Here is an 18,830-nt window from a genome sequence, read left to right as displayed (position 1 = left end):
CCCGGCTCCGCAAAGGACCAACCAAAATCAAGTGAAAGAGCTGAGAGCATTGTCCAAACACTTCTTGAACTCTGCAGGCTCAGTGCTGTGACTGCTTCTGTAGGAGCCTGTCCTGGTGCCCGACCACCTTCTGGGTGCAGAACCTTTCCCTAACCCCCAGCCTGACCCTCCCCTGTCCCAGCTCCATGCCGTTCCCTCGGGTCCTGTCACTGTCCCCAGAGAGCAGAGCTCAGCTCCTGCCCCTCCACTCCCCTCCCCTCGTGAGGGAGCTGCAGGCCGCCATGAGGCCTCCCCTCAGCCTGCTCTGCTCGGGGCTGAACAAACCCTGAGCCCTCAGCCACTCATATGTCTTCCCCTCCAGACCCTTCACCACTTTTGTAGCCCACCACCTTTGTAACCCTCCTTTAGACAGTCTCTAACAATTTTATGTCTTTCTTATACTGTGGTACCCAGGAGTGAGGCACATACTGAGGCACCCCAGGGTACGGTTGGCCATCTTTGCCGACAGGGCACACTGCTGCCTCATATTCAACTTGCCATCAAACACAACACCCAGATCCCTTTCCATGGGGCTTCTTCTCCAGCCTTTCATCCTCCAGTCTGTGCATTTAGGATTACTCAGGCCCACTTACGGAATCTGGCACTTGCTTTGATGTTAGAATTATCTTGATAGCACAGTGCATAAGGATACCATGCTATTTGTCTTTTAATGACTAGGTGGCATTGAAGGCTTTGGAAAGATACAGATCTAGAGAGCAGGTGGTATAGCACATAACTTCTTTGAAAATGTGTTTGTTGGATATAGCACTAAAATATCCTGATTGTGCATCATCTATAACCTAAACAGGTGGATTTTCATTACATGAAAAAAAAGGATTTTTTTTTTCCTCTATAAAAAATGAGTGCTGTTAGTATTGCTAGCAAACCCTTCCAATCTGCTACAATATATTAATCTTCTTGCTATATTGTCATTAGGTTGAACAGCTAACCAACCATCTAAAAGAAAAAACAGACAAATGCAGTGAGCTTTTGCTTTCTAAAGAGCAACTTCAGCGAGATGTACAAGAACGAAATGAAGAAATTGAGAAATTAGAATGTAGAATAAGAGAACTGGAACAAGCCTTAATTATCAGTGCAGACAACTTGCAAAAGGTATTTCTTGGTCTAAAATTACCACATGTTTACTCCTTTCTTATTTTTTCAAGAACAAGGCAGTATATCCTTTTGATTTGTTTATTGTTAAGCAAGTAACATTACTAAATTTGATTTATTTTTAAAGGTGGAGGAAAGGAAACAATTTGGCACCATCATAGTAAAGGGAGAATTACCTCTTGAAATACAGCTACAAGCTGAACGAGAAGCTGTGGACAGAAAGGAAAAGGAGGTAAGATATCTGTGCAATGTTCCACGTTTCCTGTGATAATATCAGTCTGATATTTTTGACTGATGAGTTTTTGCTTTCTGTTGAGTACAGCAAACTATACAGATGAATTTTTTAACCAGATGAAACACTTGTTCAAAATTCCTCTTCTGAGCCATGATAATTGTTATCATTTATGTTAATGCTTATGAGTTAAGTAAGCAGAGGGTGTTTCTGGAATCAAAATGCAGCCCAGTGAAGAAAAAGTTCATAGTAATTTCAGCTTTTTAATGGGTTATAAAATTACATTCAATTTAAAGACTCAGAATGTCACTGAGTATACATTCTATTGTTTCTACCTATCAGACTGGTTTACAGTTAACATTGCACTTGAAAATTATGGCATTTAATTTTTGGTATGGCTGTCTATTCATTTTTTACCATTTGTTTTGGAAACAGGTCACAAACCTTGAAGAACAACTGGAGCAGTTTCGAGAGGAGCTAGAAAATAAAAATGAAGAAGTTCAGCAATTGCACATGCAACTAGAAATTCAGCGAAAGGAGTCCACTACACACTTGAAAGAACTTGAACAAGAAAACAAATTATTTAAGGTAATAGTGTAACAGGGAAGCCTACGGCTTTATATTCTCTTCTCCCCAGAAACAAATTATTAGAAAATGCCAAGATGCTGTATTTGCTTGTTCTTGAGCATTTTGCAGTTCAACTTGCAAAATACTAAAAAGCTGATATAATTAATTCTCATTCCATGCAGCTTGTTCCTCCTGTACCTTAAATACTCATACAAGAATATGCAGAAAATGTTATGTTACAGCTATAAATGGTATGGGGTTGTTTTTGTTTTATTTTGGTTTGGTTTTTGGTAGGATGAAATGGAAATACTGGGACTAGCTATGCAGAAATCTGAGGATGCCATCATAAAGGACCATCATTTAGTGGCTGGGAGACTCACTCACATCATGCAAGAAAAGGAGCAGGAAATAGATCATCTTCATGAACAAATTGCAAAACTGCAACAGCAACTTGAAGGCACAACTGACAACAAAGTACATACTTTTGAAATCTTTTTTCAGAGTCCCATGTTACATTGCTAGCTTTAGTAATAATAAATCTCCTTCCTCTCCATCAATCACAGTATCTTCTGTTGCTGCTTTAATTTAAAAATTAGAATGCTTCAGTGTCCAAAAGTGCTTTGATGCTATTCTCTTTTTCCTCTTCTGTCTCATTTTTTTTTTACTATGGATACTTTTTACTTGCTTTCTCTTTATTTTTCTCCCTTATTTCTCCTTCAGTTTCTGTCTTACATTCTTCGTTCTTTATTCTTCTAATACTTCTGAACATAGTTATATGTAGGTAGCTGAACTGAATTTCATCATTCATTGTATCATCTTCCCTGCAATGACTTACTCGCAGTGTTGTTTCAGTGACACCTGCTGGACCTGTGCTTACAGGTGTTTTTAGCAGTTTATTTTTGTAAGTTTATGTAAATATTTTGACATCGTACCAATGTATGATGACATACATCCAATCCAGTTTGAAATGTGGTGGATGTGCAAACAGTATGCTGTGCTCTATTTAAATAAAAAAAAGGCAAAAAAGAAACAGATTCATTCTTACCTTATTTACTAAGATTTAACACCTGTAGTCTTCTTATTTTCTCAATTATATATTTTTATGAAAATAAGCTTCATCTTCTAATGGCTTGCTTCTATTTTATAGAGATTTAATGCATTTGATATTAATGGATATACTACATATTTTGTGTTGCTATAAGTGGTAGCAGAAACAAGCCTTAAATGTCAAGTTCTGTAGAAAAAACATTACATCTCCTCAGTGGAAAAATTTTGCATTCTTACAATTTTAAACATGATTTTTTTTTTAGTCCACAAGATTTTTTTCCCAATGCCCATATTATAAAGTAAGATAAGAATCAAAGTTCTGCTACCCCTCAGTAGCTGAATGTTTAGCAGAACACTTTCAGTGAATTCAATGTGTCTGACTGAGCTGGATAATTTAACTAAGTTTTTCCTGTGCTATTTTTACTTGTAATGAACCTCAGTGAATAATGACAAAACTTTGAAATGAATTTAGGAAAGATCATGTTTCAAGAATCTAGAATTATTCTGCTTTATACAGTGACCATTACATTCCTTGTCTAGAGGAAAATACCCAGGATTTAGTTATAATTCATTTTAATGATTGGTTCTTTTCCTGGAGTGTGAAGTTCCATTTTCTTAATTTCATCTTCTTACTCAGTCGTATTTTCCAGGACATTAAATAATTACTGTTGGCTTGGTTATGATACCAGCATTAAAAAAAAGAATAGATCATCCTTAATTAATCCCTTCCTAATCCTGTATACATCTTCATGCCACAAAGTGCTTTTCTTTTACTTGCTGTATTTGCCTTATGTGGCCCTTTACACCATTATGTTACAAAGAACAGAAACTGTTACACTCACTGGATTACAGTCAGCAGGACTTTTCTTCTGAAACCAATGCCTTGTTCACATTTTCTTTAGTGGTTTTGAGCTTTCTTCAGTCTTTGGAGTTTTAAAGATATGTTCTTAGATGGCAAATTAGCCATTCTGTTTTATGTGGTCATTTTTTTCATTTATTCTTAAACGTATTATAACTATTACAAAGTCATTTTATTGTATAACTAACTAAATATAATGAAATGCTGAGAGATAAAGGGAAAAACGCAGCTACTTTAGTAATAAATTTAGTTGTCATCTTTTTTTTTCCTTCATAATATTTTAAAAAAAAAAAAAAAAAAAAACACTTTTACTGTTCTTAGCTATTTTAGGTACCATAAGGTATCACATAATGTATCATAAGTGATTTCATTCTATAATCTCCCTTTCAGAATATTCTTGACACTTTTCCTTCTGCTTTTTTCCTTTCCAGTTTATAAGCACTGTTCATTTCAGATACCTAGACATTCTCTTAACATATACACTTAATTTCTTAGATTCTTGCTACTTGTAATCTGGTCTGTCTTTATTTTGACTTTCTAAATGATTTTTCAGTATTCTTCTACGCTCTAATGAGATGTTACTCCCATCACAATTTAACAAGCAAGTTTTTTAACGAATTTTGCAAAACTTGTTCTATTGGAATCTGATAACCTGTTGTATTCAGCATACATCTGAGTATTATCAATGCTTTCACTTCATTTGATACTTCCACACCTACAAATAGAGTTCACAGGCTACTTTATTAATCCTGTGTGAAGATGTCTTTATTCTCATAGAGCTTTACAAGAGACAAAGTTCACTGGTGACATACTTTCTTTTACAAGACATTGTAAATTGTGATTAAACTGTTGCCATGAAGTTCTGGAACTGGATTTAACAGAAAGTTTAATAATTACCCATTACTAATATTTTTATTCTTCATTTTTCAGGTTCTTGAAGAGCAAAATGAGCATATACGAGAGCTTGAAGCCCAGGTAGAATGTCTGAAAAGTGATCAAGAACGCGTGAAGAAAAAAAATGATGAGGAAATAGAGCAGCTGAACGATGTAATTGACAAGCTTCAGCAGGAACTGGCAAATATTGAACAAAAAATACCTGCAGACAGTGCTGCTTTCCATGAGGATGCTGACAGTCTGAAACATACACTTGAAACAGTTATAGCAGAAAAAGAAGCTTTGGAGAAGCAAGTAGAAAATATTACTGTAGAGGCATCTCGAACAAAGAATGAGCTTGAGGAAACTAAGTTAGAAATGAACCAGCTAAAGCAAGAAATAAACATGTTAAAAAAAGAACATGAAGGAGTAACAGAGAAGTATAAATCTGCACTGATGAAAAGTGACAAGGAAAAAACAGAAGACAGGAGCAATGGGAAAACTGAGAAAGTGGATGAAGGCTCAAGTGAGATGATAGAATTGCCAGATCAAACCCAGCTCAGGTCTTCAGATGAAAATACAAGGGTCACCATTAGCAAGATGGAGGTACAACTGCAGCAGCTTCAGGCATGCATTAAGGAAAAAGATTCAGAACTGTGCCAATCCTACAGTGAAATAAAAGACCTAAAAGAGCAAGGCAGAGCTGAAAAAGAAGCACTTAAAAATAAGATAGTAGAACTAGAGAAAATACTAGTGGAAAAAGTTGCAGCTGCTCTTGTGAGTCAGGTTCAGCTAAATGCAGTTCAAGAGCAAGGGAAATTCATGCAGGAAATTCAGGAAGCTTCAAAACATGTTGAGGAAGCAAGCAAGAATCCCCAAATGGAGGGTTTGAGTAGTATAACTGAAAATGAAATGGAATCAAAATTATCACTCTTAACACAGAGGCTTAGTGAGATGGAAGACCAACTGGCAAAGGTAAATCATAACTTGGAGCTAGAAAAAGAAAATGTAAAAATTTCACAAAAGGAAGCTAAATTGAAAGAAGAAAGACTAATAGAGCTTCAGCAATTACTAGAAGAGGTTCAAGAGAAACACAGAAGAGAGATTCAGAAATACATTAAGCAAGAAGGAACACAGACAAATGTGGTAATTATAAGCATTCTTCTTTTGGCTTGTTTTCACTAAAATCATTTTTTTTGTATGAACTATAATGAATTAAAAACTTCTTAACGAAATTAGCGATAGTTTTCTGCTGTGTGGGGTAGATATTCATTTCTCTTATTGCAGAGGGGTTGCAAAGAAGAAAAAGATGTTATTTCAGGTGAACTCTACTATCGATTTCCATTTTGCATTAATTGATTTTGAATTTTGAACATGGGTTTTCATATTCCTACTTTGAACTGACATGGAATGGAATGAATTACACTTATATGGCAAGGAGGTAGAGAGACAAAAATCAAAATGTTTAAAACCTTCTAGGAGAAGGTTCAGAATGGATAAGGGAGTGATGGCAATTTGTCTGAACATTTTTGTCTGTCTATGTACATTTTCATTCTGGTTTACTTTTGCTTGCTTTCCTTCCTTGATTCCAAATACATTTCCTATTGGTAACTTTTACCAGTGTACATCCATCCACTACTGGGTATGTTGCTTCTGATTTTAAAACCTTCACAGTTGACTGTGCCCGATAGCAGCTTTTAATTAAAAAAAAAAAAAACATGGACTTGGTTGATGAAACTCCTAAGTCCAAAGAAACCCAGTGCTGGATCAGGAAGGGTTCAAAGACCTTTCATCAAAATGCAGATTGAATGAATGTCATACGTCTCAATTCAATTATATTATCAGACATCATTTCTCATGGGTGTTTACCTTCCTCCCCATGCTTCTGGATGGTCTAGCCCATTTCTGCTTGCAGTAAGCTGTCAGAAGATGTTTTTTTCTCCCACATGGAACCAGGAACCAATTTGTGGGGAGTTAATCTAGGAAAATGATCTTCCGGTATTAATTTTTAGAAGATGTGTTAAGCTAAGTAACATACATTTGTTTTCCATAAGGGTGTTTTCATTTTTTGCTTTAGTAAATCAATGTGAAAGTGATCAGTGCTTCTTTGTAAGATTTCTTTTAACCATTTTCCGTATCTTGTGCTACCATGTAGGTAGGAGAACACCTCACGGAAAGTCAAAAAGAAAATGTACTTAGTAATGAACTTGAACTAGAGAAAGTTAAAGAAGAGGCAGCTGCTGCTAAGGAAGAGCTGAGCAGTTACAGAGAAGAGGCAGAAAAACTTCAGCAACAACTATCAGTAAGAACCAGATTGTTCTATAACATATTTAAAGCAAATGATTATACAGGATTTATAATAGCCGTTATGCGTGCTAGATTTTTTTAAATCTTTAACTGAGCATGCCACTAAGAAAAATGATTACTCAGTACCTACAGTGGAATAGAGCTGATGCTGTAGACCTAAGCAACATTTAATGCCAAAGTAGAGAGCTTTACAGTCCACTATAATGCAACAGTGGATCCAGAGCTGTATTTATCAGAGATGAGACTTGTTACCGTGTGTCATAGCCACTTCAAAATAGGACTTAACTGAGTTGCAATTTGTATAGATCTCACAATTGTTTAGATTTTGTATATTTTGAAGTATTTCATGACTGCAACTCAGATTCTCCATATTTACAGGTAAAAGAAGCAAGTCTGGTACATCTTCAGGAAGATCTGTGCAAAGTCAAAGAGAAGCTAGTTCAAGTAGAAGAGAAGCTTGCAAATTATGTGAGAAAGGACAAGAAAATGGCAAAAACTGAAAGCAAAAAAGATGCAGAAATAATGTGTGATTTGTTGAGTGAGTCTGCTCAGATTAGCAAAAGTACATCTTCACAGACAGACAAGAATGTGGAGATGAACAGCTATATTGAAACTTCGCCAACGCCTGTTAAAAATGCAGAAATTCAAATTGACTTGCAAAGTGGATGTTCTTCAGAAGAGATTGCAGAGATCATAAGAGAATTTAATGAGAAAATTGACCAAATGCAAGAACTTCATGCTGCTGAAATCATGGACATGGAGACAAGGCATATCTCTGAATCTGAAGCACTAAAAAGAGACAAGTTTGTTGCAGTGCAAGTATTAACTGATGAATGTAATTCTTTAAAGGAAGTCATAGAGACTTTACGAGCTAAAGAGGTGTGTATCCTATTTTACGTTCATTTGAACTACCTTGTTTTCTGCTTTTCTTCCTGCTACAGAAATTCCCATTATAATTGTAAGTGTGAACCACCATTAATCCTCATTAATATAAAGACTTTACGTGTTCTGATGTTTCCACGGCCTAGGGAGAGATTTTGAACCACTTCCTCAACAATTTAAGTATGAGAATCTGCTCGACTATCAGATGCTTCCTTGTGCTACTGTTTTGAACGTGGCCTGCCCTGTGAATCAGGGGCAAGTGTAGGTCACACTACTGAACACCATCTTTCTAGTCTCCATATTGATTACTTTTGTTGCAGGGAAAACTAAAAAGAAACAATCATGTAATTCCATGCTCTTGTGAATTAGCACCCTTACTGGGAGTGGGTGTGAGGTGATTCAAGGTTTGACTGTTCTCTTTTCTAAATACAGGGTATCCCAATTTCTGGATTAGTGCGTTCTCCACCGTATCAAGCTAGAGATGGAGGTTCTAGTGGTAAGAAGCTTGGTTTTTTAGATTTCAGATGGTCACCATTATAAATTAAATTTGCTTTTTGAGTAGTAAGTTTACTGTTGAAGAGTTTGTAAGTAACAAAAGAAACTACTCCCCATATCAAAGCTGCACCCTATCACACTTTAAAAAAAAAAAGGCACTGAGCATACAATTTCTATTGAACTGTTACAGAAGAACAATGACACGATTGACCCAATTTTCAGTAATCTTTCAGTTCAAGATGTATTGAGTCAAAGTGTCAGATGCTAATTTTTTTCTTCCAGTTGGAGTTTCTATATTCTTCTTACATATTGCAGCATCTCTTCAGCATAGCTTCATCATGTCTTGATGAATTCAAAGCAACAACTCCATGGCAATGAGAGGTGATGACGGGTACAGGCTGTCAGTCAGCAGTAGAAATGATTAATATGATCCTTTTAATAGGCAAAGACTAAGCATATTAAGAAGGGTCATTTAACAGGTGCATTTGTGCAAATAAGTTGTTTTCTTTTAAAAGTAAACCAGGATTTTAAAGTTTCACATTTTGGAGGGGTTTTTAGGCTTTTGTTTGTTGTTTGGTTTGTTGTTTTTTTGCTGTCACTGCTTTGAAACTGAAAAAGAAAAACTATGAAACAGGTAGTCTTCAGGTTTAGAATCGGCTGTGGTGACATGCAACCTCCTGTTATAACAAAATGAAAAAAAAATTTTTTTTGATGTCTGTTCTTCAAAGTTTCACAGTAATCCTGCTTTAATGTTTTTCTCTCCTTTTATTTTAGACTCCAGTTCAGACTGGAGTCAAGGAATGTATCTTGCTCAGACCCAGGGATCTGACACAATATCTGAAGGAATAGATGAAGGTGAAACTTCAACGGATTTACTTCCCCAAAAAATTAAGGTAAAATAGGGCTGATCATTTTCACTGTGGAACAAGAGTGACAGTACAAAAAGCTAAGCTTACTTACTGCTTAATTAGTGAGTAGTGAGCCTTTTAGATTTTTTTTTGTAAAGTGTTTGCTATTTAAATACATTTTAAAATGTTTAGAAGTGATACACATTTCATTTGATCCACAGTGATATACCATTTCATTTAACATGGAATCTTTCTCAGAATTTCATGTTAGATTGTTAAACATCAGCTGTAGCTGTAGGCTTGTTCTCAATTATGGATATGTAAAATTTAACTCTTATTATAATGTGTTGTATTTCTTGTGTATTCGTAATAATGCCATGATAATCTATTACACAATTATAGGTTCTATAATTATAGGTGTAGAATAATATCTATATTACAAAAGAAAAATAATTTGTGTATTATAAACAATAAGGATATCATGCTTTTAATTATACTGGGGGGTGGGGGGGGAAGATGATCCTTTTCCAACAAATCATACCTAGCTTAATTGTAATTTCAAAAAATGAATTGCAAAGCTTGCCTGAAAGCTTTACAGAACTTTGTTCCACTGCTTGACTAATATAGAACTGAGTGAGATTTCTGTTATTAATATGAGGAAACATAAGTAGTTTCCTTATACAGATCAATGCAGAAAGTACCAGTATTCCAATAGGTATGAAATACCATTATTGTTAAAGCTGACACGACCTATTTCTTTTTGTATTATTTAGGGTTTGCTGAGAGCAGTCCATCATGAAGGTGTACAGGTGCTGTCTCTCACTGAGTTTCCGTATGGTGAGAGAGAGATGTCACCTCCTAAGCAAGGACCAGATTCTTGGCTTGAGGAAAGGAAAGCTTTTCTAAGCACCATTTCATCTCTGAAAGACCTGATTTCAAAAATGCAACTTCATAGAGACACTGAGGTATAAACAATATCATGAGTCTTTCTAAATCAGAAATAATTTATAAGAACTTTACGTAAAGCACATTGATAATTCAGCTTTAAATAGTATAAATACATTACTACAAGGCAAGATTTCAGAAATGTGCAGTAAAACTGCATGTTGTACTTTCTGTTAATAAGATACATCTTTAATTACAGTTTGTATTTGTTTGGTTTTGATTGATTATGCATTGATTGGTTTTGACCGTACAGAACGACCTTTTAAAAATAATTCTATTTTGAAAGCATGTTTCCAGTAGCTGTTCAATGGTACCATAGTGAGAGAAAAGAGAAAAAAGTAATTGCTTAAAATATAAAATAAAATTTAATATTAACCAGAGACTTACTGGGACTTGCAAACCTGTAGACTTTCAGTTATATGTTGGTAGTTTCCATTACTTTTGCATTCTCTTCAACATGCAAAGTGGAAGGGGGGGCAGTACAGAGATCAACTTTACATCATTATAAAATTAAATATTCATACACAGTATCTGCCCACTATCACATAGCTCTGTACAAGTCTACAAACAGAATGGACATACATGCAACATTATGAAAATTAAAATGATATTGAGATAGTGTGATACAGTGGCATGTATAATAACTATATTGGGCTAAGTTTTCATTTATAAAAACTAAATTATTCCCATCTAAAATGCAGGGACAAGTTTCATGAAGTTGAGCATTTGTACATGCAGAAGAAATCAATGTGTGCAATAAAATGTATCCATTTTACAAATGAAATATATTGCCAGAGATGCTCAATATTCCAGTGAGAAAACACACTTTGCATAAATGATAGCGTATCTGTTCCTGGTGTATTCTTTCAGTTCTGTTAAATGTTGAAATTGGTATTATATTTTGTTGTAGATTTATGCAAGTTCAGAATCTCCTGAAGGTGACTCAGACTGGCGAGGAGAACTCTTGCATGCCATTCAACAGGTTTTTGCGAGGGAACAGAATGTTCTTCTTGCTGTGTTTCAAACTGAACTTGCGGAACTTGCAGGCACAAGAGATGCAGTGATGTTGATGAATCAGTTAGAGCACAGACTACAAGAGCAGGTGACTGAAGTATTTTTATGTTGAGGCTTGTTTATGTCTTTTAGTTCTTGAATTTTTAATGTATATATCACTCAAAAGTATATATATCTCTTCTGATTCTATCGTTTTGCTGTCTAGCAGAGTAATAAATAAATATTTTTTAAAAGAGAATTATTTCTAGTATTATAGTATTGTGTTAATCACGACTTAATTGAAAATGTTTTGAATATATATGCACTGGGAATATATCATTAAATTTTATACACACACCACAGATATTCTAACAAAATCTGGTATGTTTTCAATCCTGCTAGGCTACTAATCAGAGAGCAGCAATGGACTGTCTTCAGCATGCCGACAGAAGAAGTTTGCTAATGGAGATTCAAGTATTGCATGCTCAGATGAACACTATGAAAAGTAATCCAAAAAGAGAACAAGAAATTGATTCAAAAAGCCAAGGTGATTTATGTGGTAATTTATGTTGATTTCTACATGTTTTTGTGCCAGTGCTCATATAGTTTTAGGTGGAGAACTGTTGACATTTTTGCTCTCCGATTTTGATGCTCAGCTTAGATTCTGAGCACGCTTACTTCTCATCTTTTTCAATCTTATTGGAGTGATTTTCAAAAATAAAAATGTAGTCTTTGGTGTTAGGACTTGTATCAAATTAAAAGTGACATGAAGTAATTTCAATTGCTATAAAAATCGAGTTTGTATTTTAAAGTTATTTTCTGTGCTTCAGTGTTTAGGTTCAACAGCTTTGAAATTATCAAAATCAGATAGTCGATGATAATGAGTGAATTAAGCAGTTAGAATGGGCAACAAAAAGTTCAGAGAACAAATGTATTTTTGTTCTTGATCTGAAAATGCTGTCAGTGTTCTGTCACAGATATTTGGTAAGAAGTATACTTACATAGCTAGCTTTGTGTTGGTCATAATCCAAACAATAAATAGTGATATGGTTTGCATACAGTTTTTAAATAAGTTTAAGACCTGAAGTCATCTCTTGGAAGGTGTGAAATGTATTCCAGTGAAATGATGTGGTTTTACTTTCACCCCACTATTTAAAGATTTTATTATTTTTTTTTAATATCACTGCTAGTGGTAGCTTTGTGGTCATTCTTTGTGCTAAGGGAATCTTGAACCAAGTAAGTGGTGTTTGATTACTAGACTGATTTCCTTGTTAATGGTGCTCCCATTAGAAATGCTGGAGTATAACATGCAGCAGAAGCAGTCACAAATACTTGAAATGCAAGTAGAGCTCCGGAGTGTGAAAGACAGAGCAGCTGAGCTGCAGGAACAGCTGAATTCAGAGAGAATGATGGGTGCTGAGCTGAAGAATGAACTTGCTCAAGCCAAACTAGAGCTTGAAACAACCCTGAAAGCACAGCACAAGCACTTCAAGGACCTAGAAACCATCAGGTATGGCTTTCAGTGTCAGCCTTTCAGTGCTCACAGTGAAGATGATATTTGTCTGTAGTCACCCCAAGTCATAATACTGATTTTATTAAGGGAGTTGATCTCATGTATTGTAACTGCATCTCAGTTTTTCTGTAGAGCATGCCTAACAGAAAATAGACTTCTGTTCCATTGGACAAAAAAGAAAAGTTCTATAGATTAACATGATCTGATTCATAGTTTGATTCAATGACTCCTTAATATCTTTTTTATTATTTTGACACATTGTACTGCTGTTTACGAACTAATAAGTGGACCATAGCACCATATTTATTAAAGGGCTTTTTTACTTCTAAAATGTAACATGGAGACCAAATTGCAGAGTCTAAATGACTTAGCAAGTACTTTCATATGAAATTCATATGACTTGAAATGTTGCTTTGTTATGGCCAACAGCAGAGGTACCAGGCAACATATTTGGCACTCAGGAAAGCTATTACTATTGAAGTCTTTAGTAAATTTGTGTGCCTGTATACAGTATTTTAACATTCAGGTCAGTGATAACAAATTAAGAGAAAGTTCAAATTTATGTTGCCTTACAGATTGCCTTCTAACCTTTACTGATCATCAGGAGCAAGATTCTTTTGCCTTTTTTTATTGTTTTGCAAAAAAAAAAAATGCTAATTTGCAGAAAAGTGTAAATTTGGGGCACAGATTCACCCACCCAGAAAAATCCTTCGAGATATGTGGCAGCAAGATGTTGATTTGCATCCTTTCAAGTTTTGGCCAATGGTTGGATTAAGTTGAACACTAGCTACCTCTGAGCCACCAATTCATGGAGAACGGCAGCTACAAAGTTAGGAGTACGGATACACTTCTTCTGTCATTTATGAGCCGTGCAACTCTTTTTGATGATGGAATTAGCTCACTTTTTCTAAATAGGCTTTTCATTGTTACACTACTACACAAGCAGTGTTCTCAGTTCACAAAATGAAGTATCAAGTAACTGCTGTTACTGTGGTAGCATGAAAGCCATGGTTTAATGTAAAGATTGCCCATTTCTTTCTTAGGACTGAAGTTAAAGAAAAAGCAGCTGAGCTAGATATCCTCAAGGATACAATGGCTGGTGAACAGAAGAAATCAAGAGAGCTACAGTGGGCTTTGGAAAAAGAAAAAGCTAAAATGGAACGCAGCGAGGAAAGACGAAGAGAAGAGCTTGAGGTAAATGTTCTAGGTCATTTGGGATTATGGAAGGAAAAGGAACGTACAAATATTCTTTTGGTCAACGTTTAATCTTGACTTACATTTCAGTCCAATGTGTACTCCATGTTTTTGTCTTGAACAACAGTATTGTATCATTTAGAGTTGAAGAAAGATGTATAGAAGCTGTGTGGCAAAAAAAAAAAAAAGTAGGAATTTTACAACTGTATTCTACTCTTAATAATAGCCCCCAGCTATTCAAGGGGACAGGACACTGCTCACATAGCTACAACTAGCAACCCCCACAACCTAACTCATAAGTAGTATTATTTTAGAATGTCATTTGAGGAAATAAGTTGTTTGTCTCCATTTTAAAAGTCAGCAGTCTCACCTCATGAAAACCACACTAAGAAGTTTACTTTAGGAGAAAATACATTAATAAGTTCCTTGGTACTTCTGCAGTATCTGGTTTAGTGAGGGAGAGAGCAAGTATCCTAATACATTAAGACAAAAAAACAGTCGCTTCAACAGCATAGATTTATCTGCATCTTGAAATCTTAACTTGGAAGCTCACTGTCACAGTTTTAGAGAGTAAAAGGAGTTAGTTTTCTTGAACTTGATAACTATAGATGTTTGCATCTTATAAAAAAGTGTGTTACAAATTTTCTTGTTTTATAGGATGATCTGTTTTTAGAGTAAAGGCACCTGTAATACATTTACAACATCAAGCGTATTCAGAATCTTGACATTAATTTGTGAACTGCAAAACTTGTTAAAAGCAAAGTGTGCAGAGCTAGCCTGCTTGCAATTTGCAGAAGGTAATGCAAAGTTCACACACATTGATTTAATACTTTTTCTTCTGTTTCTTATGGAAGGACTTAAAATTTTCACTCGAAGATCAAAAACAACAGAACTTGCAGTTAAATAAACTTTTGGAGCAAGAGAAACAACTGTCAAGTGAGCTGCAGCAGAAAATTGAATCCCAAGAAGCACTCAGTGCTGCCCAGCTGTCACGTGAACGAGGCCGTAATTCTGAGTTGCAGGTGCTTCTTGAATCAGAGAAGGTTCGAGCTCTTGAAATAAGCAGTGCCCTAGAAAGAGAAAAAGAGCTATGTGCTCAGCTTCAAAGTGCTGAAGATAAGGGGCAAGCTGGAACACCTAATCCATCTGAGGAATTACTTAAAGAACTACAAAAACAAATGGATGAAAAGCATGACCGTATAGTGGAGTTAGTAAGTGAGATGGAGAAGTACAAACTAGAATCTGTGCAAGTGAGTCAGCAAATGGAAAAAGAAAGGCAAATCCAGAGGAAAGCATTGCAAGCAGAACAAGATGCTAACATAGCAGCACAGAAAAAACTTCATGAACTGGAGTCCAAAGTAGAAGACCTTCAGTGGCAACTTGGACAGAAGGAGCAAGAGATTCATAAATTAGAGAATGAGACAAAGAAGTTACAGGAAGTAATCCAAGAACTGCAGATCAAAAAGCAGGAGAGTGAAGGAAAAAAGGAAACTGAAAGAACACCAAGCCACAATCAAAATGAGGTACAGTAGCACCGAGAGCGATGTGTGGTATCGAACTGTGCAATTTTGCTTTTAATTCTGTTGTACAATTAATTTTGTTTATCTGTGCCTTTGATCTATAAAATAGCCTGCAGATTGCATATGCTGAAGTAGAGGCATCAGCAAAAGGGAAAGCGCTCTATTTTGGAATAGTAAATCTGTTCATGCATGTCCTCTGAGAATGAAGCTCTAGAGATGTGTAAGAAAGAGGGTGAGCAGGAGAAATGCATCTGACTGTATACACACGCTTTGTGTTTTAGTGTAGTGGAAGACTAATATTCCCCCCACCCAGTTTCATGGATGAGTTCAGGAGTGCTCCAGATCAGTGTTCTTAATCTTTAGTCCATAAACCACAAGTGGTCTTTGAAACATCAAAAAGCAATCTCTCAACAATTGCAATAATTAAATGAGTATGTAGTCAAACAAGCCTGTGCATGGATATATGTATGTCAGCAAGCAAAACAGAAAGGAGAGATCAAGGTGAAAAACTACTTTCAGAATTTAGCCTAGTTTTTAGATGACTGAAAGTTGGAACCATTGTTGCATGTAAGTTTTTCTCCCTCATAAAAGGTTTGGCCAGTTCTATAATGGCTTTTAAATGACTTTTAAAAAACTTTTAAAACTTTAGAAACTTCCCTCAAAGAGATAAGTGATAGTCTGTGAGCGATCTGTGGGTAGTCCCAAAGGAGGTGGTTGACGGGAGGCTTCCCTCTTTGCTGAGCATGTTTGTTTGCCCACCCTGGAATCATTGCTTCCCCTTAAGCAGCTGTTTCTCTGTGGAGCCAGGAAGGACATTTTTGTCTTCACCTCATTTGGCTACTACTTTTACTCTCCTGAAGCACTGGAAACTATCACAGCTAGAGGCAAGATTTGAATGTGTTGACACCCCTGATAGCATCAGGCTTCCTGCCGCTCTCAGTTTGTACACGTTGCTGTCCTGCTCAGAGGTAACTGCCAGCAGCATGGTCCAGGAACAGCCTTCCCTTGGATCAAGTTGGCAGTGGCTCCTGGGGCTTTTCCCTGCCTCAGTGTGATCTGCTTTCCAGGATTTGCCTAGAGTACCAAACAGTGCATCTCCTGCTGCTTCCTGGGACATCTGCAGAACCCTGACTGGGTTTTGTGTGTGTGTTTTTTTTTTTCTCACTGGTACCATGCTGTAGTAAAATATCCAAAGCCTGTGACTCCGTGACCGTGGTGGGCATTTCCAGTCCTGTTTCTCTGATTGTGGAGTGGTCCCAAAAACATCTGGGTACCAATGCCCAAGTTCCAAGCACAATTGGTAAAGGAGATGATGATGGAAAAAAAAAATGAAAGGCTGGGTGGCTTCTAACCAGTTGAGTTTACTGGATGGCTTCATAGTCTAGATCAATGACTGCTAGATCTTAATCAAGAAAGGCATCGCACTGTACCTCTCACAACAAATAGCTGCAGTGATGTGCTGCAATAGTGTAGTCACACTGCACTCCTTTCAGTATCAGAATTTTGTTCTTTAACTTTGAACATATTTCAGATTTAATATTTTAAAGCACTATACATGCATTTGAAATCTGTATATATATCTATGTACAGACTACTTGGGATACACCCAATGAGAGAACAAGAAATTGGGTTCTCCAGCAAAAAATGGAAGGAGCTGAGACAAATGGATCAACCTACCCCACGCTGACAGGAGGAGGAGGAGACCTATCTGCAGCTACCGAAATTCTGGAAAATGTCAGACAAAAGCTGCAAAATGCATCTCCAAAGCTGAAGAAGTTGGCTCGAAAAGCTGCTAGCAGGTTAGACCAGTCTTCAGCTACTTGTTTTTGTTAATAGCAGCCAGCAAGCTGATACATCAGGTTTTAATCATAGTTCTCACACTATAAGCCTAACTAATTTTTCTGTTTTTCTATGTTTATATTATATGCTTATTTTTACTTGATGTGCTGATATAAAACAGGATCACAGAGTGCCAAGTGCTTTGTTAACTCTTTCATGTTTAACATGGTCCTTTATAAGTTACAACAAAATTGTCTTCTTTCTCTGCAAAATGCTGAGATTTATGTGGTTATGGTGTAGGCAAAAGATTGTTTTAAAACAATTCAGTAATAGAAAAAATCACTGTGTAAGGGGAAGCATATGGGAATTACTGCTATGGATATATCCCCCTAGTTGTCGTGTCAACCCCTCCCCAGTTATATTTTGTAGTCAAGTGAAATGGATCTTGATTCTTACTTGCTTGGGTTGCTGTCTCCTTATGGAAGAAAAAAAAATGTGTAGGAGGTTTTAATCTGTTTTTCTGTTGCTGTGATAATGATTTAATTTTAAACATTTATTCTGAAACATTTGGGTAAAATGAAATGCACTACATTTTAAAAATACCCTAAGATTTTTCTCAAATAGATACAACAGATAAGTGAGAAGTAAAATATCTCTAAATGTTCTTCATGTAGAATATTCTGTTCTCAGAATCAGTAGAAGTTCTTCAATGCAAATTCATTATACACTTGAGCCAATTTAATTTAAATACCTGAGAGTCCCTGAATGCTCTGATTACACTGACATCTCTCTGATAACTGCTGACATGATTTGCTAAAGGTCCAGTGGGTGTTTACTGATACCCGGTGTGGCTGCTGTGTTAGTCTGGCTTCATGCTGTTAGACCATGCGTGCTGCTGAAACTCTTGATGTAATTTCAGATTGCAGTTTGAAGCAGCAGATGATCAAGACTTTATTGCAATACAGAACACTATTGAAGAAGTTATTTCAGAGCTGCAGAAACTACCTGGATTGCCCTATCTGGAAGAGGTGAGAGTGCAATGTTACAACTTTAGTGGGAGATTTTGGATGATGAGATGTGAGTGGAAAGCAGCAAGTAATTAAATCTGTGGCTATCCAGCTCTGTAATTCATGGAGGAAAATCTCCTCCAGTCAGTACGCTGCTTTGGAGATGGTGAAGTGTAAAACTCCCCCTATTCCTTTTATTATTATTTTCTTTATTTTTAATTAGCTTAAAACCAAATCTTCAATTTTTAGATTAAGACTTTCCCTTTATAATTATTAATATTTGGATCTCCTAGTTCTTCTTTGGAATTTCCTAGCTTTTCTTTAGTAAAATATATTTACAGCAATATTTCTTTTTCTGAGGAAACTTTTCTCAGTACTTTCTGATATTAGAGTCAACATTTACTATATTATGTTGGTAAAACACATTTACTTTAATTGCCCTGTAATTACCAAAGGAAAGGCAGTCAGAAACTGAGCAGTGTACACTTGTATAAAACATGAATTGAGGTAACCTGTTACAAAGATTTCAGCAATATTTGATATTAACTCAGCTCGGCTGGGTCCTTACCTGCATTTTAAGCAAGTGTATTCAACATGATTTGTAAAAAGCTTTGGGT

General features: G+C 36.0%; 1 protein-coding gene across 8 annotated transcripts in view; it reads left to right on the top strand.

Annotated features, from left to right (window-relative positions):
• The window catches only part of AKAP9 (A-kinase anchoring protein 9), a 109,933-nt gene that overhangs the window by 85,276 nt on the left and 5,827 nt on the right, over nucleotides 1-18,830 (top strand). For 7 of the 8 annotated variants that reach the window (XM_072033643.1, XM_072033642.1, XM_072033640.1 and 4 more), the window contains 17 exons: nucleotides 976-1,152; nucleotides 1,280-1,384; nucleotides 1,820-1,972; nucleotides 2,246-2,425; nucleotides 4,788-5,876; nucleotides 6,886-7,032; nucleotides 7,416-7,916; nucleotides 8,352-8,415; nucleotides 9,189-9,307; nucleotides 10,036-10,227; nucleotides 11,118-11,309; nucleotides 11,603-11,747; nucleotides 12,491-12,710; nucleotides 13,757-13,907; nucleotides 14,762-15,430; nucleotides 17,018-17,226; nucleotides 18,126-18,234. In XM_072033643.1, coding sequence (XP_071889744.1) covers nucleotides 976-1,152; nucleotides 1,280-1,384; nucleotides 1,820-1,972; nucleotides 2,246-2,425; nucleotides 4,788-5,876; nucleotides 6,886-7,032; nucleotides 7,416-7,916; nucleotides 8,352-8,415; nucleotides 9,189-9,307; nucleotides 10,036-10,227; nucleotides 11,118-11,309; nucleotides 11,603-11,747; nucleotides 12,491-12,710; nucleotides 13,757-13,907; nucleotides 14,762-15,430; nucleotides 17,018-17,226; nucleotides 18,126-18,234 — 4,422 coding nt within the window. The remainder of the gene's footprint in view (nucleotides 1-975; nucleotides 1,153-1,279; nucleotides 1,385-1,819; nucleotides 1,973-2,245; nucleotides 2,426-4,787; nucleotides 5,877-6,885; nucleotides 7,033-7,415; nucleotides 7,917-8,351; nucleotides 8,416-9,188; nucleotides 9,308-10,035; nucleotides 10,228-11,117; nucleotides 11,310-11,602; nucleotides 11,748-12,490; nucleotides 12,711-13,756; nucleotides 13,908-14,761; nucleotides 15,431-17,017; nucleotides 17,227-18,125; nucleotides 18,235-18,830) is intronic. The other variant, XM_072033641.1, reaches the window with a different exon arrangement.

Source organism: Anas platyrhynchos, chromosome 2 (genome assembly GCF_047663525.1).
Source record: "Anas platyrhynchos isolate ZD024472 breed Pekin duck chromosome 2, IASCAAS_PekinDuck_T2T, whole genome shotgun sequence".
NCBI classification, from domain to species: Eukaryota; Metazoa; Chordata; class Aves; order Anseriformes; family Anatidae; genus Anas; species Anas platyrhynchos.
This window is presented reverse-complemented; position numbering and strand designations above follow the sequence as displayed.